The following is a 23480-nucleotide window of genomic DNA, read 5'->3' as shown; positions in this document are numbered from 1 at the left end:
GATCAAATCTAGCGATCACAGAGCAAAGAAAAGGAAGAACGTACCCCAGGTGGTCTTGGATCTTGGATCTTTCCCTCCCAACTTGAAACAGACTGCGCCTTACCCGATCGGGTATCCGTGCTCTTCAATTCTTCGGTCCGTGCATTGCTTGTCACGTGCAGACCCTCCCGAGTGTCCATTCTCCATCTTTGGGTATGTGACGGATTCTGCATTCCAACCGCCTTGGGCTGAATTGCACTGTACATTGAACGTGCTGGAGCGCTAACCAGTCTGTAGCTTCGTGATAGCATGACGCGATAATGTCCTCCCGATTCCCCCCATCGTCCGGGTTCAATTCCCGTGACCGTTCTCCGCATCGATTTGGAGACCGTCGCCCCCCGGTCGGCCCTCGTGGTCCTGACGACGGACCTGCACCATTTGGGAGAGATCCACCGCGTGGTCCTCGGGCACTTGTTGATTCCCCTCGTGGTGGCCATTTTGGTGGTCGTGGTAGGGGTTATGGCCGTGGCGACTTCCGTGACCGAGACCGAGACCCACGAGACCGTGACCGAGATCGCGACTTTCGAGATAACCGCGATGGCCCGCCGTTTCGCCGCGATATGGACCGGGACTGGGTTCGCCGTGACCGCGATTTTGACCCCCGAGACAACCGGATTGGCTTTGGCCGAGGTCGCTCAAGATCACCGACGCGCGACTTTCGCGACATAAGGGAGCCCCCGGGCCGCGATTTTGATCTGGTTCGGATGCGGCGCAACTCGAGAGATAGTATCATATCCGCATCTTCGGGCGGCCCGGAAGGTCCACCTCCAAGTGGTGGCCATATGCACCGAGGAGGCATGCGAGGTCGTGGTCGCGGAGATTGGGAAGGAGGCCGCGGTCGCGGTCGTCCACCTTTCCTCGATGATCGTGATCTTTTCCGTCGCCGCAGTCGCTCCCGCGAACCGTGGCGTGGGCGTGACCGGATGGTGGATCGTGATAGAGATCGAGACATGGACCGGGATCGTGCATTAGATCGTGATCGGATGATGGATCGAGATCGTGACCGTGACCTTCCACGTCCGAGAGATCGAGATCGAGAATTAGATCGCGACTTGGACCGTCGAGATCGCTTTGACCGTCGCGAAGATTGGGATAACCGACGACCTGATCGCGAGGACCGTGATCGCCCAGTGGACTTTTGGAAACGGGACCGCCCCCCAAGCCGTGCAGATAGCCGCGCAGCCAGTGGCTCAACCACTTCCTCACATCCTCCTACAGCACCTGGCCCTGGGGCTGGACCAGCCCTAGCAGATCGCCTGTCTGATCATCCCCAAGTGGATCATGCTCGGAAACCTTCAATTATCCCCAGCACTGCGGTTCAGGAACCTACGCGAGATTCCGAGCGAAGCGACCCTGTTGCTGTTCGACCCAGCGGTACTCGACCTGATGCTGTTCGACCCGATGTCGTGCGCCCTGATCCTGCTCGGCCGGATGCTGTTCGCCCTCATGCTCCTCGACTGGATGCTCCCCGACTGGATGCTGCCCGGCCCGATGCTGTTCGCCCCGATGCTCGACCGGATGCTCCTCGACTAGATGCTGTTCGCCCTGATGCCATAAAGAACGCTGGACCTATTATTCGGAACTCACCACCTCCGGCGGCCCCCCAGGTGCCCGCCTTCGGCTCGGTAACTGCCCCAATCACGAACGTTTCCCCAAGTAAAGATACTTCAGACCAACCCACGGCGCGAAATTCTACTTTCCCCACAGAGGGAGACCGCCATGGAGTCTTACAACGACAACCGGCCCAACCTCCTACAGGGCCCAAGGCAGAAAGGACCGAGATCACACAACCTCTTGAGCCTCGCAGCCGTCCCGATGGACCCCGGGAGGCTGGCAAGCAGCAAATTGCGCCTCATCGACTCTCTAAACCATCTATCCATTTCCCTGATGTATCACCACCCACCGCTCCAGCTGCCATGACCCGGCCAGATTCGGGGGTAGGGCCCAACGAAGGATTTGGGGGCGGGAGGTCGAACTCACTCACCTCTTCTCCCACTTTTGCACGGATTCCACCGCCTGCCCCACGCGCATTATCCCGTGAGCCCTCTATGTCGCCTCGAATGCAACCGTCCGGCATTCCAACCGGCCCTCGAGCATTGCAATGGAAGGCTTCCTCCCCGCGTGGCCGCAAAGGCAGCAAGCAGTGGGTGCGACCAGGCTACGGCCGAACACCTTCAATTCCCAATGCACTGCCGAAACAAGAGCCTGTTGATGAGGGCGAAGATGCTTCGCCTGCCGATGAAACCACGCAGCCCTTCTTACCCCATGAGACAGACGAGCCTGAGAGTGGCGAGATTCTCCCCCATGAGCCTGTGAGAGAACCCTCGCCCGCTTCCCCGTCGTTGAACCTTCCACCGCGTCGTAGTTTATCGGCCGTCGACGTTCAAACGAGCGATGTCAATGAACTCTCTGAGCAGGGCGGCACAGATAAACCCGCCTTGATACCAGACTTTGAAGGTTCAAGTGACGAGGAAGATGGGGAAAACATTGTTTTCACCCAGGAGTATCTTGATGAAAGAAAGCGGATCTTTGAAAAGGATATGGAGTCCCTCCGAGCAGAACTGCCACCGTCGCCTTTGGAAGATCCCGCCATTGTCACTCTTTTGCTTAAAATTCAGTTACTTGGAATGGTAGCCAACGAACACACTGTTGAGCCTTCCCCCGAACCACTCGCCGAACGAGTGTTAGAACGACCAGTGGATCCTTTGCCTTCAGTAGAGGATGAAGAGCCAGCCGATCATCCCGCCACTGAACGAGTGGTCTCCTTTGCTTCGACACGACCCGAGCGCGAGCCAGAGCCGATTTCAGAAACCATCATCCCCCCTGTGGTACCTCCTGGTGAGGTTACTGTCCAAAATCTTCCATTCTTGCACTCAGGGCCTCCAACCCCCATTTCAGATATGGATGTATACCACGAGAACATTGCGACGCAAAATCGTCTCAGAGACACGTTCAGCACAGAACTTTCAAAGGTGCAAGCAGAAGTTTTCAGGAAAAATGCACTCCTTAGGGATGAGTATGTGTCTCACTACAAGCTCTGGCGAATGGCCATTTGGGAGCTTGATCGTATGAAGGAGAAGAAGTCCGTGACCCCTGGTCCAGCCTCTCCCCCAGTGTCCACGGTTGCAACTACCCCGGCGCCCATGCCGGAAGGCCGTGAAGGCCGTCGGTACAAAGGAAATAGCGAGCTCGATTTTCTCAATGCTTTGAAAGCCTCCGAAATCTCCGCCCAAGAAGAGCTTGAACGTCGACGAATCAAGATGGCTACTGCTCGGCCAGATTTGGGCCGTGAAGCGGTCATTCCCAATATGCTTGAACCGCGGGAGGCAAAGGCTCGCATCTACAAAGATGTGAACAACACCATTGAGTGCAATAGGGCTCTGGACGTTTTCGGCTTCGTTCCGCCCCCTAATGACTTCACCCCGGAAGAGCATGTAATCTTCACAGACGCCTTCATGGCCCATCCGAAACGGTGGGGCAAGATTGCCGAATCTTTGCCCGGTCGGAATTTCCAGCAGTGTATCGTACATTACTATCTCACCAAGGAAGAGATTAAGTACAAGGCCAAGCTCAACAAACGTTGGAGTAAGCGGGGCAAGGGAACTCGAAAGGGTCCACGACCGAAATCCAACGCCCTCATCGCAGACTTGGGTGTCGTGAAACCTGACTTTGTTGGCGAGGACGAGCCACCCGCTGTCACAGACACCGGTCGTCCACGACGTGCGGCGGCACCCACCTTTGGCGATTCCACCACCGAGGCAGAGAGCGCGCCACTTGGCCGTCGGGGCCAACTTGGCAAGGACGGCGAGACGGTGGAAAGACCGTCGACTCGGCGTGGCGGACGGGGCGGAGGTACTCGCGGTGGACGGCGCGTGAAAACCACTACTCAACCGGATCCAAAGGCACAGGCGATAGTCCCACAGGGAAATCTGCCTCCGGTTGTACCGCCAGCACCACTTCATCCTGGAGGCGAGATGGAGTTGGTCTCAGATCACGTCTTGGAAGGGTATGAGGCCCGGGAACGAGAGCGTTCCGAAAAAGAATCCGTACCACCAATTCCCCGAGGCAGGGTGGGACGAGGGCGGGCGAAAGAAGGAGTTTATGTCTTTGAGTCTACTGAAGTTGAACCGCCTCTGGCAACCAAACAGCTTGAGACGGGGTATGGCCCCTTGCAGCCAACGAGTTACTGGTCTGTACCGGAGCAGCGCGATTTCCCGGCCTTGCTTGGACACTTTGGTCGTGATTTCGAGGGTATCTCGGCCTGGATGAAGACCAAGACAACAGTGATGGTACGTATTGAGTCCTCTCATCCCAAGTTTTTGGTCCTTTCATCCCAAGTTTTCTTTTCGTTTTTTTCTTTCTCTGTTCCTATGTTTCTGTTTGTCAACTAGCCGGCTAACGTGTATGGTGCAGGTCAAAAACTTCTATCAACGCCGCCTTGACTCGGGCCAGAAGGACTTTGAGTTGATTCTAACAGATGCCGAGGAGAAGAAGGCTCGCGGTGAGGCCACAGGGCCGCTTCCTATTCCAAGTGTTGCGCCAAAGAGACGATACGAGGCAACTCCGTCCTCTATTATCCCTCGACCACTTGCCCCTCATGGAGATCCTATGGCCGAGGCCGATGAAATACGATTCCCTAAAGGCAAGCCTGTTGGTCTCTCCCCGCAGCCCATGTCCCTGCATGGACGACCTCCATCCGACAAGGACCGGAATGTCGGTCGCTATCAGCCACTCGCACAAGCTTCTGCTGCTTCACCGGTACCTTCTACCGCAACTCTAATTGAAGAGTCGACTCGGGCAATTCGCGCGCAAGGAGGACCATCTCACCGCATTCAGGGCCCACGCCTTGGGTATTTCACAGAGGATAGACGAGACTCTTCGGTATTGCCCCATGCCACTTCTCGTGCGCAAGAACTCCCGATATCCTCGCGCCATCCTGGCTCTATGCCGCAGGATATGGCACGGATGGAACCTTTATCTGCACAGGCCTATATGCCTGCACAGCAGCCAGCTTCTCTCCTTTCGTCGACCCATTCGCGTCACGCCAGCTTGACACAACCCCCCGGCTCGCCAACTCAGCAGCTTAGACCAGAACTGGACATCTCGTCTGTTCACCGCGATCCCTTTGCCCAAAGACCCTATTACTCACTCGCGGGTCAGCCCATGGGTCTAGCCCAGTCACCTCGTCCTGGGTTGTCGCCAGTGAAGGATGTTCCTCGCCCGAGTGCTACTCCTGCTCCCGACGCAACTCGCCAGGTGCCTGCCAAACGGTCTAACATCATGAGCATCCTCAATGATGAACCTGAAGAGCCTCAGCCGCGCAAACGATTCGCCAGCGAGCAGGCTCCATCTGCCCCTGGTGTAACCACAGGCATAAACCCAAGGCCCGCATACCAGGCCAGCGGGCCCTCTCGCCATGAAGACAGTATTATGTCAGGTATGCCGCAAAAGCCTTCCGGTTACACCCAGCAAAGCCAATATCAGCCACCGTCGCGCGGCTACTCGGAGTATCCTGGCTATGGTGGCTCGACCACATCGGCGAATAATGACTGGATGGCACGGTTCGATCCACGGGCACAACAAACTCCACCACAGCCTCCAGCCCAATCGCTGCCACCACAGCAGCAGCAGCAGCAAAGCGGCCGTCAGGGTTCCTATTCATCTTACGCGGCGCCCCCGAGCCAATCTTCCTTGACAAATCTTCCTGCGCCATCCCCAGCGCCGACTCCCCCGCCAACAAATGCCTCTCAACGATCGGCTTATCCCAACGTTTTCTCCCAGGGTTCCTCTGCTCAACCGCCCATGGCCTCTGGCTCCCGAGATATGACCTCGCAACTGGCTTCCTATCGACCCGGGTCCCCTGGCCCACGTACTAGTATGCCATATGCATCGCGACAGGATCCACCAACGCCAGCGCAGTCTTCGGCCAGCCTGTATGGCATGCATTCGCGCCAGTCAGCAACACCGAATCCAGTACAGCCACACAGCTATCAACAACATGTGCAAACCATGGTCAGTGGGTCGCACCAGCCGCAATCCCACCGCTCGACACCTGTCAACTTGGCCGGTGCTTCTTCGCAGTACGGGCATAACACCCCTCCTCCCCAGTCCCAGGCTGGCCGGTCAATGGCATCGCTGGCGAGCCTCGGTCGTTCATACACCCCTCCGTCGGCTCTACATCCCTCTATGAGCGGAGGCACCATGGGAAGCTATGCTCCCCCTCAGTCATCCGCGCCTGGATCGATACCGCCGCTCCACCAACGACCTCCAGGATCGCTTGGTGACAGTGTCTCCACCCCGACACATCACCGTGTCTACAGCCATGGGTCGGCTCAGGGCGGGCTACCGCCGCCTTCGCAACCTCCTCGCTAGAGTCCCATTTGATTTAAATGAACTTCATGTGGAGTGTAAGACCGTACTGGGTTCGGTTGTACATTAATGTGTCTTTGTTATTTTTCTTTTTCTATTGTTTAGCGTCCTGGCGCCTTTGCCAGTGAGGATATTCATTTGATCATGGTTTATATGTATAACTAGATGAATGATTTTATGTGTCAAACCTTCCATGTAATGAATCTGTACAAGTTTGTAGTATTAACTTAGTATCTATGATGTCAAGTGAAGACTTGTCCCCATCAGATACCTACCTAGGCAGGTATGTGTTAAGGCATATGAGGCTCAAGTTGGACTTGCCTAAAGTAGCATGGCCCTGGGGGCTGACCCCAAGGCTGTGCCTTCATCTCTCTTCCTCTTTCTTCCTCTTTCTGTGATTACCTCTCGCGAACAACTTCATTATCTTATGGAACCTACCAGTAGAAACGAGATTGCCTTCATTTCAGGTCCGACCGATACTGGACCTGATGAATCCTACTTTCACACTCACTATGTACCCCAAATCAACCATGCGATCGAGCACAATCACCGCTTTGTTATTGGTCCGATCCCAACTGGCGTGGACGCAAATGCGCTCACCTATCTCTTGGCATATCCCGTGTCACCTGGCCGAGTCACCATCTTTGTGACCGAAACCGAGAACGGCATGTGGGGGGCGCACTTCCGCTCGTTCGGAGTCAACGTGCAGGTGGTGGACGGCCAAATGAGTCGTGATCGAGACGCGGCTCTAACCGGTGCCAGCACGTACGATATTCTACGGGTGCGTACAAAGAAGGAGGCGAAGGCATTTTATGGCCCCTTGTGGCGCGACGGATATGTTACGAATACGGAGCGCAATTGGAAGCGACGTCGGGGAATCGCAGAGGGTGAGGTTATCGGAGAGGAGACGATCAATCGAGATATGACAACTCCAGCTCGAGAAGGTCTGTTGACACGAGTCCACAAGATGTTGCGAAGTATATAATATGAGAAATGGATATACAGCGGAAAATTGAAGTTTCATTCCGCGGGGGCGGGGAACAAGAGGAAGCGCGGAATGAACATTCCGTCTATGCGCGGTGGAGAGATCTTCGAACTGGGGACTTGTGGACTTGGACCTATGAGAGAGCTGCCTTTACTGATTCTGGGACTTGTGGCCAATGAAACATGTCATGGATGTTACAGCTTTCTTTATGCGACTCTCTAAACTCGGAAATATGCCGTAGCCGAAATGCAGGAAAGGCTGGGCTATAAGAGATGCATGCTCCCACCGAACGTCTGCAATTCCTTGTTTCACTCTATATCATGGCCATCCAAACACTCGCAGTCGCCGTGATCACGGTGGTCTATTTCGTCATTCGATACTTCAACCGCACTGATATCCCTAAGATTAAAGGCCTCCCGGAGATTCCTGGTATACCCATATTTGGCAATCTATTGCAGCTAGGAGATCAACATGCCACAGTCACGGGGAAATGGGCAAAGAAATTTGGCCCAGTTTTCCAAGTGCGCATGGGAAACAAGGTAAGTAATCAAATAATCTTTTAAATCGGACATTCTGATAATCTAATGCCCTTTTAGCGCATCGTGTTCGCCAACGGCTTTGACTCCGTTCGTCAATTGTGGATTAAGGACTCGTCGGCTCTGATCTCCCGCCCAACTTTCCACACTTTCCACAGCGTCGTCTCCAGTTCACAGGGCTTCACGATCGGAACTTCCCCGTGGGATGATTCCTGTAAGAAACGTCGCAAGGCAGCTGCCACTGCGCTGAATCGACCGGCCGTGCAATCGTATATGCCCATCATCGATCTTGAATCCAATTCCAGCATCAAAGAACTGTACCGGGACAGCCAAAATGGCAAACGTGATGTGAATCCCACTGCATACTTCCAGCGATACGCTCTCAACACCAGTTTGACTTTGAACTATGGATTCCGCATCGAGGGCAATGTGGATGATACGCTGCTGCATGAGATTGTGGATGTGGAGCGTGGTGTGTCCAACTTCCGCAGCACTTCGAACAACTGGCAGGACTACATTCCCCTATTGCGCATTTTCCCCAAGATGAACAATGAGGCCGCTGACTTCCGGGGTCGCCGTGATAAATATCTGACCTACTTGCTCGATATGCTCAAGGATCGAATCGCCAAGGGAACCGATAAGCCTTGCATCACTGGTAATATCTTGAAGGATCCCGAGGCTAAGCTGAATGATGGTGAGTTACAAAATCTCGCGAAATCTTTGTGAATGTTGGTATTGAGTACTCATCTATCGTCTAGCCGAGGTGAAATCGATCTGTTTGACTATGGTGTCGGCTGGCCTTGACACCGTTCCGGGCAACTTGATTATGGGAATTGCCTACCTGGCATCTGAAGACGGCCAAAGAATTCAGAAAAAGGCCTATGATGCAATCATGGAGGTATACCCGGACGGCGATGCTTGGGAGAAATGTTTGGTGGAGGAGAAGGTCCCTTATGTGACGGCACTGGTCAAGGAGGTCTTGCGCTTCTGGACGGTCATTCCTATTTGTCTGCCACGCGAGAGCACCAAGGATATCCAGTGGAATGGAGCTACAATCCCTGCCGGGACGACCTTTTTCATGGTATGTTGCGCCTTGCTTCTGTCCCTTTCGGGACGTTGCTAACAGGATCTGATAGAATGCTTGGGCTGCCGATTACGATGAAGATCACTTTAAGGATGCCGATAAATTCATCCCGGAGCGTTATTTGGAGGCCAGTGAGGGTGCAGGCACTCCACACTATGCATATGGAGCGGGATCACGTATGTGTGCAGGCTCACATCTCGCCAATCGCGAGCTGTTCACTGCTTTTATCCGCCTCGTCACTGCTTTCAACATGCACACGGCGAAGGAGACGGCCGACCGACCGATTCTGAATGCAATTGAGTGCAATTTGATTCCGACAGCCTTGACAACCGAGCCGAAGCCATTCAAGGTTGGCTTTAGTGCACGCGACCCTAAGAAGCTTGAGCAGTGGATTGCTGAGAGCGATGAACGGACCAAAGATCTATAAGAGGAAGTTTTATCTGATATGATTCCCTTTTTTTTTTTTCGGAGGCTATTTATGTATCTACTTGAATATATGTGAAATAAAGGCAATGAAGTATAGATATAGACCTGCCCAGGTGAGACCTACATGTATGTAATCGACGTCTCCCAGTACCTATTTAGGAACCGAATAGAAATTTGAGTGATGAAGGGTGAAGAATAACCTCAGAGAACATAGGTCTACTAAGATCTGCTAATTCTTAGACTCCTTTCCCTGAATTATTGCCAATTTCCCCAGTTGTCTCTCTCCTCTATGACTCCCGGCCTTGTCACACCGGCGGAATCTCCCCGCATTTTCCTCGACCTCACCCTTTTCTTCCTCTTCACCCTCTCCCCATCCACTTGAAATGAACCTCTGATCGCAATCAATTGCATCCCGAAGTCATTTTGGATGATGAATAATCCGCAGATGTACCCTGTCCTCGAGACATGGGATAACCCACCCTCGGTGGACAATACGGATGATCGCCCGCGAAAGAAACGCCGCAAATACATCGCCAAAGCCTGGTCAGTTTGGAAAATTCTTATTTTATTCGAAATTGAGGGCTAACGAAATTATGAAGCAACGGATGTAAACGTCGCAAAATCAAATGCAATGGCCAGTCACCCTGTCAGCGTTGCGGACGCCAGCATATTGAGTGCATTTACGTTGAGAATTCTCGAGACAGCCCCCACGAGCAAGAGTAATGCCTACCCCAGCTCGGTGCGTTTGAACACGACTAACCTTACTGTTCAAAGCAACTTCAAGCTGCTTTTTGACCAAATGAGGGCCATGCAGGACCAGATTACTCAGTTGTCTGCTAGTATCCGCTCAATAGCCAGCAGCGAACATTCTCCTGGAGGGGTTTCCGCTACCGGCACCTATGGGCAGTTCCCTACCCAACGTCCAGTCAGGCGCCTTTCAACAGCTAGAGAGACGTCATTCCAAGGTCCGACGACATCGGCCTTTAGTTTCGACCTTGCGAAATCCAGCCTGCAGCAGCGCGGGATTGTGGAACGTGCCGATGGTGGCGACGAGGGCGATATGACTCAAGAACCATCACCGCTGGCATCGCCATCGACTGCAAATGAGGAACTTGAAACCCGTCAGACCCTCGATCCACTTTGGGTTCTCCCCAAAGCCGAGGCACTTCGCCTTTGCCAAGTCTACGAGGAGGAAATGGGCGTCATGTACCCCGTTCTGGAGCTTTCGGAGCTTTTGGACCAGGTTGACCTTCTCTACGGCCAGAAGGACCGCGTGATTGAACCGACTGGTCAGTCCGATGGACACAATGGACTGTCTCGCGAAGATGTCCATATTCTACGTGTAGTGTTTGCCTGCGCGTTGACCGCCGAAGCCAGTGGTCGGAGTGAGCAGGCCATTGCGCTTTTTGACAGCGTACGAGAAGTTCAAGACAATTGTGTCTGGGGTCCGCCTGAAATCAAGAACATCATATTTTTGACTCTCGTGGTTTGTCATGCCCAATCAACCACGGGCGCTCGCACATGCTAATTGCACCGATAGTCAATATTCTATTTTCAAATGGACGAAGAAATTCTGGCCTGGCGCACCGTTGGTATTGTGGAGCGCATGTGCCTCGAGAAAGGTCTTCATCGACGGGAAACTCTGAATCAACCGGCCATCATCGCCGCGGGTAAGGATCGCGTTCTGCGGCTCTTCTGGTCTATTTATATTCTGGATATGCGGTGGAGCTTTGGGACTGGCATGCCGTTTGCCCTGGAAGATACAGATATTGACCCTTGGTTGCCTGAGCCCGCCGAGAAAACGCCATATCTACGTGTAATGATTCGGTACAGCCGAATCGCAGCGAAGGTATGGAAGTTCATATCAGCATTTAACAACATGAACGAAATCAAGAAAGAGGAAATGAACTATTTGGATTGGCAGGTGTTGCGTTGGGCGCATGCTATTCCCGACCCGTTGCGGCTCGATCATCCGAGTTCTGCAGAGTCTGAGACTTCCACCGAAGGCTCCCGGAGCCTGCGCAGACTGCGTGCCCTACTTTATCTTCGTGCTAATCAGTTGCGCATGCTCATTCACCGCCCCGTCCTTCATACTTCAGCAAATGTTATGCGGTATCCGGCCGAGTCAGAGACAGCGGTGGAAATTGCGAAAGATACAATTCGCTTCATTACCCGGTTGAACGATACATCCGATATCTACCAATTGCAACAGGTGGCATTCAATTGGTTCCTTGTCTCGGCCCTTGCAGCTTTATTCCTGGCAGTAGCACAGGCTCCATCGCAGTTCAGCGGGTCGTGTAAGGAGGAATTTTACTGGGCCTTGGAATTGGTCAAAGGAGTGTCAGCCCAGTCATATATCTCTCGTCGACTATGGAAGTCTATTCGAAGTCTCCGTAAGCTGGGTCCTCAATTGGGCCTGGGGGTTCAGAAAAAATGTGTCGTTGAAAGTGAACATTTAGATGTCCACGATTCTCCCGCATTGCCCCAACCTGCCACCGTCGACAGTCAAACACCACGAGACGGGGAACAGATGACGCAGGAGTTGATGGAGTGGTTTGAAGCCGTGGGAAATCTGGAGGATCAAATCATGGGCATGGGAACAGGCCCTGCACCAGATGGGGGACCTTATCAGCAGATGCCCGACAGGGGTTTTGTATTTGATTATGGCGAAGAATTGTCCAGTGTGATGAAGGACTTCTTCTGATATGTACAGTATGACACCACCTGCGGCTGTCTCCGGTGATGTTGTGTTTCTGGTATCACAATGCCACGATGACTTGTGTTAGTATACTGAGGATGTGCCAGTCTTCTGAGAGGAAAGACAAGAAAGATGGATTATACAAGGTGTGAATTTATTCCTGTGCGTTATACCTTGCCGACGTCGACGGTGACCTAGTAGATATATTTGAATTCCAGTTCTCCATCACCCGTCTGGACTCGTCGAGTCTCTTCCTTTTCACCACTGATAATTTGCTCTTTCACCTTGTTCTCCCGCCGCAAGTAGAGACCATATGCAGTAACCGTGACCTGCGCCACCGCAAGGGACCCTAAGGAGAAGGAGTTACCCAACACATAAGGCGATGTGCGATAGACCTGGCCGGCAACAATACCAGCACAGTTGCCGATTGTCTGCTGGAGGCCAATTGCGAGAGCACGACGATACTGTGGGGCGATATTCACGTTCAACCAGGCGACGTTGAGACCAACAGACGTATAGGTAGTGATACCGATGAGGAAAGTGGCAAAGTAGAGGACAGCGGTGTTCTCGACCGTGAGCAGTATGATGTAACCGACAAGACCGAAAATATTAGCCGCGAAGATGTACTGTGAAAGGTCAGCGTGGAAGGACTGGAGACTGTAAGGGCTAAACCCACCGATGCGAATTTGGAGTATCGGTCTGAGCACCACGCAATTGCGATGAAGACCATGGCAGCCCAGACATAGACAGGGACGGTCAAGACGTTGCTCATCAGAGAGTCATAGCCCATTCCGCCCAAGATAGTGGGCAAGAAAGTGCTGAACCCATACAAGAGAATGTCCTGACAGAACTGGATAACACTGCTGAACATCAACTTGGGATCTCTGATTGCAATGAGCATCTCGTCCCAGCTGAACTTTTCACTTCCCATGTACTTGCGACGCTGCTCGTTGCGTACCCGCATCATCCATTTCTCTTCTTCGGTGAGGAAGTAAGCCTCAGCCGGATTGTTGGGCAAACCGAACCAGATGAGAACGGCACACAGGATGCTGAACAGGCCTTCGATGATGTAGACCCATCTGAAACGTTGTAAGTAAATAATGGTTTTATTTCAGTGGGAACAGAGACATGCGTACCTCCATCCGGCTTTGCCACCAATCCCGTCCATCTGCAAGAGCCCGTAGGCCAAAAGACCACCCACAGCACCTGAGATGGCAGCGCAACTCATCAAGTAGGAAACACGCTTTGCTTGCTCCTCTCGTCGATAGACCATGGTCAGGTAGAGATTGAGACAAGGGAATAAGCCGGCTTCGCAAGCACCCAGGATAAGACGAGTCGCGTAGAGAGAGCCTACCGACTCGATAAATCCGGTGAAGATGGTGGTCAGTGACCAAATGATACAGAGCCCCGTCAGGATGTTGCGAGGGGTCAACTTCTTCATCATGACCGCCCACGGTGCTTCGAAAAGAACATATGTGACATAGAAGATGGAGACAGCGATCGAAAACTCATCTGGTGAAGCGTTGATATCTTCAGGCATATTTGCGACCTTGACATTGCCTGATATTTTGTCAGCTTATGATTTTTTCAAGGAGAGCTTCAAGAGAACTCACCGATACTCGATCTGTCCAGAAAACATGTAAGATAGGTCAACATGATGATGGGTACAAAGGCAGCATCCAGCTTGGCGAGTAGCTTTGCCTCTTTCTTTGGATCCAACACCACATCCAAAGACTCGCCGGCGATGGCATAGTTTGCTTCTTCGGTATCCTCCTTTCTAAGGGAATCCTTGAGTTCCAAGGGGTTATTGTGAACGGCATCGTGCGACATGGCTGCTATGTGGTTGCAGCAAAATGGAGATTGGATTGAAAGGAACCAATTGATTATTTTAAATGAATGCGACGATAACACAGATCATCGTGAAATGGACTCCTATGGTCTCCTATCTTTCCACGCGATACAAGCCAAGTGGTGTGTGGGGAGTCCATCGGGCCGATGACGGTGATAAGAGAGACAAAGCTGAGAAGTTGAAGAGGGGAAAAAGGGTCAATAGGGGACCAATAAGATGGGAAATAAAGGAGATACCCACCAATACAAACCAATCCGATGATCCAGACAGATCCTAACTCGAAGAGGCAAGTCGATAGACCATGTTCATGGCCTATTAGCTGATCTCTGGGGGTTTTTCCCCAAGCTTTTTCCCCAGACCATCGGTATGTGGATCCCGAAAGTTGATAACCGAGGGTATTCTCATTGGAGATACGTTGTATCAATATGATATTGATATATCATATATCATATTGATACATGGTGTTCTAAAAGTAAGGCCAACATGGACAATATCATCGCTCAGGAGGCCCGACTCCGTTGTCGCTATAATCAACTCACCAATACCGCGGGGATTGCACCGGGTTATTTACAAGCGAATCTTTTGGTACTCCCTTCGAAATATGCTGCAGATTTCCATGATTTGTGTTTGCGCAATCCAGTTCCTTGTCCTCTACTAGGAGTGACCGTCCCTGGGGACCCAAGTGCTGTTCGACCGGCAGAGTGTATTCGCTCCGAAGATTTTGATATTCGGACGGACTTCCCCACGTATCGAGTATATTCAGCCGGGAGGTGTATTGAAAGTCGTCGTGACTTGTCCGATGTATGGAATGAGGATCATGTGGGCTTTTTGATCGGATGCTCGTTCTCATTTGAGGATGCCTTAACGGCGGCAGGGTTGCCCCCGCGTCACCAGAAGACCGGCACGGTAGTTGCAATGTACCGATCGAACATTCCATTATTACCCGCTGGGATATTCACTGGTGGCCACTGTATTGTATCCATGCGACCGTATCGTCCGGAGCATATCGACAGAGTGAGGGGGATCACTCGGGCCTATCTGTCGACGCATGGAGAGCCTGTCGCTTGGGGCTGGGATGGTGCAAAACAACTGGGCATTCTTGATGTGGCAAAGCCGGACTTTGGAGAACCGCAGATATTCGAGGAGGGCGAAGTTCCTGTGTTTTGGGTCAGTTCTATACACCTAAGGTAATCACGATGTTTTATCTGACTTCATCCCAGGCCTGTGGAGTGACACCTCAAATTGCCGTCGAAGCAGCGAGTAATAAAATCGAAGGCCTGGTCTTTGCCCATGAGCCAGGCCACATGCTAGTCACAGATTGGACAGCAGAAGATTTGCAGAAACTTAAGCCTGGAATCATTTAGTGGAAAAGGAAATCAATATGAATGCACATTCTGAGATTATCAACCTGATCGTACTTCTCTGGTCTATTATCCTGGGACCCTACGAGCAAATCCCGGGATAATCGGCTGTGAGCAACAGCCATGTTGAGTGATGGTACTTTTCTTTTCTTTTTCCACAATTGTTTGAGTGGACAGGAATTGCTCGGATTGGGTAAATGGAACGTGTCATTGTTTTCTCAGCACTGCTATAGTATGGTCCGAAAGGAGAGCCCTCAAATTATAGACCAACCCCCTCCTCATCAAACACCTTCTTTCCCTTGTACCAGGTTTGGCACACCCGAGCCTCTAACAGGGATTCTGGGGCCCAGGTCATATCCAGGACAACGAAATTGGCGCTCAACCCTGGACGCAGACTCCCGGTCCACGAATCTGAGAAGGATGCATATGCAGCCCCCGCAGTAGCTGCTGAGACAGCGGTCGCGAGGGAGACAGCGAATTCGGGGTTAATAGTATCTTGCAAGGAGGGATGGATAGCTGACCGCCGAGTAGTAGCAACATAGAGATTGGGCAGTGCCTGATGCTCGGCAGTCGGGGCGTCGGTGCCAAAGGCCAAATGAGCACCGCCATCAACAAACTCTTGGTAGGCGAAAGCCCGCTTGCAACGCTGAGTGCCAAGCATGTCTGGCCACGCCCCGAAGGTTGCTGGGTCCAGGTGAACAGGCTGGACCGAGGCCACTATTCCGAGCTGGCCCAGCCTTCTTGCGTCTTCGGGGGTCGTTATCTCTAAATGTTCAATGCGGTGACGACACGATGGCAGGTTCTTGATTTGGGATAAACAGTCTATAGCCTGCTGCACTGTTCGGTCCCCAATTGCGTGAATGGCGCACTGCAGGCCGGCATCAGTAGCACGGCGAATAGCTGCTGCAAGGGCATCAGCAGGCCAGATTGGATCGACGAGGTTGGAAAGTCCGCCATATGGTTGGTGTAGTCCCGCTGTACACCCATCCACTGTACCGTCACAGAGTAACTTGATGCCATTGATACAAAACTCCGGGGAGGTGTTGCGGTTGAAAGTTTGTTGAATCTCGATCGCGCGATCGATATGACGGCAGATATCGGCATCGCATTTTGAGTAGGGCACTAACCAATGTGCTCCAACATGCATCGGAAGCTCCCCACGTTGGCTTCTGTAGATATTCAACGCCGCCCACTCACTCTCTCCCATGGCCATGTCAACGAGTCCAGTATACCCAGCACGTTGATGTGCACGAATTGCAGCATCAATTGCAGCCACCTTCTGCTCCATCGAGGTGACCCGGTCCAAAAATGGCCAGACGATGTCGAACTGCGCTGCCTCTTCAAGTAGACCAGATGGGATACCATTGTGATAGCGATGAATCTTTCCGCCAGGAGGATCGGGTTTCGAGTCAGCCCCCAGCTCTTGGAGAGCTGCGTTGTTGCACCAGGTTGAGTGGAGGTCCAATGCCTCGATGTAGATAGGTCGCGGATCTAGATCGTCCAAGACAGTAGCAAGCGCGTTGCCATCCGTAACCGACTGGACCCAGCCTCGGCATAGAATGCGTGGATCCGATGGATGAGCTGCTGCATAGGAAGTGATGGAATTTCGGATATCTGCGAGATTCTTACAAGACAGAAGGTCGAGTTTCTGCAGGGACATACCGAAGTTGAGGATGTGCACATGGCCATCAATGAACCCTGGGAGGACAATTCGATTCTGCAAGTCCACCGTCAACGCTGTGGCTTTTATTTGAAGAACGATTTTGTCATTGTCCCAGCCGACATGCCCGATATGGTCATCCTCAACTACCAGCGTAGAGACAAAGGCACCCCATAGGCCGGGACAGAGAATGCGGCCATTGGTAAAGACTGTTGTAACCATGGTATGGGTATGATTGTGGGAAGTGAAGGGAAGGTAAGGGATGCTTGGGGGGTGAGACGTTAAAAGTTGAAGTTGCACCAGAGGGGCAGCTGATGTACATGAGATCAGCCGCGAAGGTGTATAGCCTGCGAATGCCTGATTTCGCATATTTGCCTGATTTATTGAATAGACTTATTTCACAGAGGGTATCCCAGGGAAAAAATACCCTAATGATATGAAAGATTTATTTCGGGGTTCTCCTTTCAATGCTTATTGTGTGAATAGCACTCCTACTAATGTACAATTGTTTCGGATGGCTTTGTTTCGATCTATATATGATCTTAGACATCCCATCACTCCATGTCACAACTTGTCTTTGGAGACAATCACATGTTTTTATGAATGAAAATGATGCTTAGAGCTTTAGCGCCAGTTCTGTCTCTAGTTGACAATAGCGTGTACGTTTCAGGCCAGTATCTATCCCCTGTATAAATTTAGGAGGTGTTAATGAACTCAACAAAAGGGAAAAAGCTTGAAGGCAAATGAAATTCTTGATGCATTAATAGCAGTGCTTTTATGGAGTCTATGCCTTTGTTTCTTTTGACAGATCTTCCTTTGCTCGTGGAGCGCTCCTTACTAGCCTTTATGAATTTGTTTTCTTTGTCCCATGAAGCTATATAGAAGCAGCTTCATGGTAGTTAGATAGTTTTATCATCATCATCCATTACACTGATTCAGATCACATTATACTTCTTCTACTGTAGATCTGTATACTTTCTATTACAGACTCCATCAATTCTTTCTGACAAGATAGACTCATATTTTCTGGTGGTATATAGATGTGTCTATTAGAAGTCCTTGATCATACAGGTCCCTATGGCTGTGGCCATTTTTGGATTCTCGACCTCAACAAATGTTTTACTGCTCAGTCTCTCGGAGAATTTTCTGGTTGCCTTCATCCACTGAAGAAAAGTATTGCTCCTCATTCCAAAGAATGGCGGAAATATGTCAATTACTTCCGACCAGGGTATGCTAGGATTCCGGGTCCTTGCAAAGGATGTCAAGATGGAAACGGTGGCTGGCAAGGTCCTTATTGAACCAATATATGCTCATCTCTCATATAGTAGAAGTATACTAGTGAATTAGGTGAATTAGGCTGGTGTTGTCATGTTAAACCTCCCTAGTCGTAGGAATCCCCGAGGTCGGCGTTCGGCATTGTCTCCGATGGCGCTGGATCCGGATACGTCAGTCAATTTGTCAGCCGGTGGATTACCCTCGATATATATAAATGGGCATTGCTGTGTCTCTGAATCTTTGAATCTCCGAATAGATCTATCATTAGTCTTTAGACAATAAACAATGGGGTCTACTTCGTTCCGTTCCCCGCCAAATCACCAGGCTGAGGGTGTGCCCTATTTTACCCCCGCCAACAATGCTGGAGCAGCTGTAAACCCACAGGATCCCAGCACCCCGACGCTGTTCCGGCCTTTACAAATTCGGGATGTCACACTCAAGAATCGCGTGATCGTGGCGCCTATGTGCATGTACTCCACCGAATCAGACCCGACCTCTCCGGCCGTAGGTGCGCTCACAGATTTTCACATCGCGCACCTCGGTCATTTCGCCACAAAGGGTGCCGGTCTGGTTTTTATCGAAGCCACATCAGTTCAGCCCAATGGACGCATTTCGCCCAATGATTCCGGCCTTTGGCAGGACGGGACCGACTCCGAACAGTTCAAAGGCCTCCGCCGGGTGGTGAATTTCGCTCATAGTCAAGGGGCCAAGATCGGCATTCAGCTTGCTCACGCCGGCCGGAAGGCTAGCACAGTGGCACCCTGGCTCGCATCCCAGGCAAAGCAACGCGGCATCAAAGCTGATGAAAGTGTTGGTGGCTGGCCATCGGATGTGGTTGGCCCCTCTGGTGGGGAAGAACAAATTTGGGCACCTGGTGATCAATTGTGGCCCCCGCGCGAGCTCGAAACGGCCGAGGTTGAAGAAATTGTTCGGGCATTTGCACGAAGCGCAGCGCTTGCTGCACAGGCTGGGGTGGATGTAATTGAGATCCATGGTGCCCACGGATACTTGCTTCATCAATTCCTCAGCCCCGTTACCAATCGACGAATCGACAAATATGGGGGTAGTTTTGAGAACCGCACTCGACTCTTGTGCGAGGTGGCTGCAGCAATTCGTGCCGTCGTGCCCAGTGGGATGCCCTTGTTTCTTCGTATCAGTGCAACGGACTGGCTCGACAATCAAACGGTCGCAGCAGAAACCGGAAGCTGGGACGTGTCATCCTCAATTCAACTTGCCAAATTGTTACCAGATCTAGGGATTGACTTTCTGGATGTTAGCTCAGGCGGTAATCACAAAAGCCAGCGTATTGAGCCTCATACGAACTATCAGATTGACCTCGCTGGCCAAATTCGTCAAGAAATTCGTGCCGCCAACCACACGACACTAGTTGGAGCTGTTGGCTTCATTACCGAGGCCCACTCCGCTCGTGATATTGTTCAGGGCGCGGAAGAAGAGGCACGGGCGACCGAAGCAATTCTGTCTGGTTCAAAGCCTCAGGCTGATGCTGTATTGATGGCCCGTCAATTTCTGCGTGAGCCAGAATGGGTGCTAATGGCGGCCAAGAAACTGGATGTAAAGGTATCTCTCCCGTGGCAGTTTACTCGGGGTTTACTGTGAAGTGGGCACACAAATCATTCATAAATTAATGTTCCTTGCATGATTGCAACCTTTTGATTTTCCCCGAGTCTCAGTACCGACTGTAGTACTCCGTACAACGTAGCCATAGACGCCCAAGACCGAGAAAAGGGGAAGATCTTCGAAGATCATTTCCATATCGGAGTTTGCTGTCAGCTTTCATGCAGACTTGCGTTTCAACCTTCTAAACGAGGGCCATCGTCCGAGCCTTGTCTCGCCCAGGTGACTTGTCGTATACGAAATGGGCGAATGGTGGACTTGTTATCAACCACGACTCCCGCCCTCCCCGCGCTGTCCAGTTTACAAGCCAATAATTCATCAACGTGCAACGCCAAGCACCGGGCCAAGACTCGGGAGCCGACGTTACAATGCATTTGGAGATGAATTAGTGCTGCACGAGCATTGTTTAGCATTGTTTATGCCGGGACTTCTTTTGGCTCGAGTCGGATAAGGCTGAGATATAAAATCTACAGTTCCAACCCGGAGATGCTCTCTGTGTTTGTCAGGATAACTACATTCCTCACTGGAGTCTTGATTACTCAACGCATTCCAGCTGGAATTCACAGGTCAATTGGAGAACTCTCGACATTTACCAAAGAAAACTACAATGGGCATCTCTCGCGCTGCCTTGCTTCTGGCCTTCGCCATCCAGCCGTTCCTAGGCGGAGCGTTACCTACCCCATCACCACCTGGGGTCCCGTCGGCCTCTACTGCAACGAGTGAGCTAGAAGGTTTGACCGTCGCTGCACAAGGATCGCAGGATGGATATAGCCGTGAGGAATTTCCGCACTGGATTACTGTCGACGGGTGAGTAGAAGTCATCATGATTCTGAGGTATTGGCGGCTCACGTTGTGACAGATGCACCACACGCGAAACAGTCCTCAAACGGGACGGAACCGACGTGGTCCAAAGCTCCAGCTGCGGCGCCACTAGTGGATCCTGGCTTTCTCCATATGATGGTGAGACTTGGACAGCTGCAAGTGATGTCGACATTGATCACCTCGTCCCGTTATCAAACGCATGGAAGGTGAGCTTGAATCATCTGGCAGGATAGACGGCTTGAGTTATTAACAAATATTGGCAGTCTGGCGCATCCAGTTGGACCAAAGCAGAACGGCAAGCGTTCGCCAATGATCTCGAGAATCCTCAACTTCTAGCTGTCACCGACAATGTGAACGCCTCAAAGGGCGACAAAGGCCCAGAAGACTGGAAGCCTCCCCTGGGTACGTCCTAAAGCGTGTGTATTGTCTAGTCTACAGATCGCTGACATCCAACTAGCTTCATACTACTGCACCTATGCCAAAATGTGGGTGAAGGTGAAATCGGTCTACGATCTTACCATCACTTCGGATGAGAAGGCTGCTCTTGTTGAGATGCTTGATACTTGCTGAAAGTCAAGTACATGTAGTGGAAATGAATAGGTGGAAGATTGGAGAATAGGTCGCAATATAAGAAGCTTCAAAGTTGTAATCAACGTGCATTCGCTAGATTTGAAACTAACCGCCTTTGCTAAGCCCACAATCACACAGTTGTTGCCATTATTAAAAAGTAAATACGAAGGCAAGTGCTTCGACAAAAGCAAACAATCGCTAGAGATTACAGCCGTCCGCGAACTGAAAAAGAAATATCAAGGTTGAGTTATGAGGCATCATCTGGGCGCTGCCACTTCAGCACTGAATATGGTTTAGGAAGTCTTCGGGGCGCGTCTGCATTTTGATGGGATGACTCGGTCGGTTTACGGGGCCGAACCGATCGGGCTATTCTACACTGGCCTAAGTACAACCTCACTCAGAAGGCATTGCAAACCGTGGAAGGTCCCTCAGCAAAGACCAGGTGTGACAGCGTATGTATGCACTTCGGACAACCTGGAAATCTGGGGATAAATGGCAATATAGTTCATCCAACCCATGTTACATCCAACCACGGAAGTCGGGTTTGATCAATCCTGCTGGGGCTGTCTCTTTGTGTCGATTGTGTGAATCAAAAGAACTGGAGTCAGAGACACCACTGCAATGATACCGCACATAACACCAGCAGCCCCGCTTAGCCCGAGGTTGGCATACATATCAGGGAAGTAAAATGGACCGCACTAAAGAAATACCCAGTCAGCATGCATCTTGAACCAAAGTTGAAACTTTTGGATACCCACAAATCCATAGATCTGGCGACAGAGGTTGATGAAAACACCGATGCTGGCGGAATGTTCCTTGTGGCTATCGACTGCGAAGGATATGAGGATGGTAGTGAGCACCTGGTTTCCAAAAGCAGCGATAGCCATGCCGATACAAGGTGTAACATTCCAAGTGGTTGCCTTTTCTAACTGGAACCCCCAGACTAGCAGGCCGGTGAAGACAGTGCCATACCCGATATATGAAAGCCACAAACGATCCGCAGGGATGATATGGCCATTTCGACGCTGTAGGAACCTCAGGAACCAATCTGACATTGGGCCACTAACTTGTTCGCCAATGACCGAGCCGATGATGATGGAGACGAACTGGTAGCCCACTTGCTGGGCGTTGAAGTGGAATTTCTCGCCGAAGATTAGTGGCGTCTCCACGATGATAGCGATGTTGGCGTAGGCAAATTCGACGCCATACGCAATTCCCGGAATCAGAATGCGAGGGAAACGCCCGAGGAACAGAGGAGCGATGAAGCTTTGCAGCTCGAAGGGGCGAGGGTCGAGCCGACAGGGGATGAATCGACTCCAGCCATTGCCGGGCTTCTGAGAGATGGAGGCATCCTTCACGTATAGGGTCTCATCACCGAAAAGGACGTATGCAATGAATTGAACGCCGTTAATAATTGCAAATATCCCAAATATCCAGGCTACTCCTAGGTGTTGCACAACAAAGCCATTTATGAATGCACCACCCGGGATTCCGATAGTGATCAGCAAGGTCCACCATCCCAGCTTCCGGGCACGCTCTTCTGGGTAACACAGTTCCGTCACTACACCGCTGCCAATGCCGAGGGGAGGGGAGATGAGCCAAGCTGCAATAGCACGAGTAGCCATTTGCGTGCCAAATGTCTTGCAGAACACGCCTCCGATGTTGCATACCATGGTGCCGAGCACCGAGAACATGAAGATGTGGTAACGGCCATAGCGCATCGTAATAGGAATCCAAAAGAATGGGGCAATTCCCAAGATGAGGATCTAAGAAGGATAAAATGTCTTGTTAGCTTACGTCTGGGTCAAGTGATAGAAAAATACATACCTGGACAGACGTTAAATAGCTGGCCTGAGGAACCGTGATTTTGTACTCCTCAGCCATTGATTCATATCCAGGAATGATCCCGGCGGCCATGAACACGCATACCATCGAGTGGATAGCTACCATCAGAATTTGGGCATTTCGTTTCCATGCGGGCCAGTTAATTGGTGCCTCTGGTGCCTGCGTGTCCGAAGTTGCAATGGAAACGTCTTCCAGGTGCGCTGAGGCTTCCAATTGACCCTTCCTTCTGCCATCATGAGCCATACTGTCCGATCGAATAGCAACCGCTGGGGAAAGGTCCTCGCTCATCCTTTGTGAAAATCTGCGGCACAGAAGCTGCAAACGAA

General features: G+C 51.5%; 10 protein-coding genes across 10 annotated transcripts; 7 read left to right on the top strand and 3 right to left on the bottom strand.

Moving 5' to 3' along the window:
- Positions 1–299: 299 nt before the first annotated feature.
- N7525_007974 (MYB DNA-binding domain protein) lies at positions 300–6411 on the top strand (the record flags this gene model as incomplete). Its single annotated transcript, XM_061214260.1, has 3 exons — positions 300–948; positions 1084–4328; positions 4453–6411. 3 exons carry the CDS (start codon positions 300–302, stop codon positions 6409–6411), a joined length of 5853 nt encoding a protein of 1950 aa, XP_061068691.1.
- Positions 6412–6739: 328 nt separating this feature from the next.
- On the top strand, positions 6740–7393 carry N7525_007973 (uncharacterized protein; the record flags this gene model as incomplete). Its single annotated transcript, XM_002568398.2, has 1 exon — positions 6740–7393. One exon carries the CDS (start codon positions 6740–6742, stop codon positions 7391–7393), a length of 654 nt encoding a protein of 217 aa, XP_002568444.2.
- A 320-nt stretch (positions 7394–7713) lies between these two features.
- N7525_007972 (cytochrome P450) lies at positions 7714–9440 on the top strand (the record flags this gene model as incomplete). Its single annotated transcript, XM_002568397.2, has 4 exons — positions 7714–7932; positions 7990–8623; positions 8688–9010; positions 9066–9440. 4 exons carry the CDS (start codon positions 7714–7716, stop codon positions 9438–9440), a joined length of 1551 nt encoding a protein of 516 aa, XP_002568443.2.
- Positions 9441–9869: 429 nt separating this feature from the next.
- N7525_007971 (putative C6 transcription factor) lies at positions 9870–12143 on the top strand (the record flags this gene model as incomplete). The annotated part of the gene is made up of 4 exons (XM_061214259.1): positions 9870–9982; positions 10039–10158; positions 10214–10925; positions 10980–12143. 4 exons carry the CDS (start codon positions 9870–9872, stop codon positions 12141–12143), a joined length of 2109 nt encoding a protein of 702 aa, XP_061068690.1.
- Positions 12144–12331: 188 nt separating this feature from the next.
- On the bottom strand, positions 12332–13967 carry N7525_007970 (uncharacterized protein; the record flags this gene model as incomplete). Its single annotated transcript, XM_002568395.1, has 4 exons — positions 12332–12763; positions 12814–13216; positions 13274–13697; positions 13751–13967. The coding sequence occupies 4 exons, from the start codon at positions 13965–13967 to the stop codon at positions 12332–12334; spliced, it is 1476 nt and encodes a 491-aa protein (XP_002568441.1).
- A 502-nt stretch (positions 13968–14469) lies between these two features.
- On the top strand, positions 14470–15350 carry N7525_007969 (DUF1445 domain protein; the record flags this gene model as incomplete). Its single annotated transcript, XM_002568394.1, has 2 exons — positions 14470–15153; positions 15207–15350. The coding sequence occupies 2 exons, from the start codon at positions 14470–14472 to the stop codon at positions 15348–15350; spliced, it is 828 nt and encodes a 275-aa protein (XP_002568440.1).
- Positions 15351–15606: 256 nt separating this feature from the next.
- N7525_007968 (amidohydrolase) lies at positions 15607–17229 on the bottom strand (the record flags this gene model as incomplete). The annotated part of the gene is made up of 1 exon (XM_002568393.1): positions 15607–17229. The coding sequence occupies one exon, from the start codon at positions 17227–17229 to the stop codon at positions 15607–15609; it is 1623 nt and encodes a 540-aa protein (XP_002568439.1).
- Positions 17230–18567: 1338 nt separating this feature from the next.
- On the top strand, positions 18568–19899 carry N7525_007967 (NADH:flavin oxidoreductase/NADH oxidase; the record flags this gene model as incomplete). Its single annotated transcript, XM_002568392.2, has 1 exon — positions 18568–19899. One exon carries the CDS (start codon positions 18568–18570, stop codon positions 19897–19899), a length of 1332 nt encoding a protein of 443 aa, XP_002568438.2.
- A 625-nt stretch (positions 19900–20524) lies between these two features.
- N7525_007966 (HNH endonuclease family protein) lies at positions 20525–21309 on the top strand (the record flags this gene model as incomplete). The annotated part of the gene is made up of 4 exons (XM_002568391.1): positions 20525–20724; positions 20777–20945; positions 21003–21141; positions 21197–21309. 4 exons carry the CDS (start codon positions 20525–20527, stop codon positions 21307–21309), a joined length of 621 nt encoding a protein of 206 aa, XP_002568437.1.
- A 548-nt stretch (positions 21310–21857) lies between these two features.
- N7525_007965 (uncharacterized protein) lies at positions 21858–23442 on the bottom strand (the record flags this gene model as incomplete). Its single annotated transcript, XM_061214258.1, is given in 3 exon segments — positions 21858–22007; positions 22020–23075; positions 23137–23442. 3 exon segments carry the CDS (start codon positions 23440–23442, stop codon positions 21858–21860), a joined length of 1512 nt encoding a protein of 503 aa, XP_061068689.1.
- Between the last annotated feature and the right edge of the window lie 38 nt (positions 23443–23480).

This window comes from Penicillium rubens, assembly GCF_028828025.1.
Source record: "Penicillium rubens strain IBT 27055 chromosome Unknown utg000003l_segment0_segment0, whole genome shotgun sequence".
In the NCBI taxonomy this organism is placed as follows: Eukaryota; Fungi; Ascomycota; class Eurotiomycetes; order Eurotiales; family Aspergillaceae; genus Penicillium; species Penicillium rubens.
Note: the sequence above shows the minus strand (reverse complement) of the source record. Positions and strands in the feature narration are given on the sequence as shown.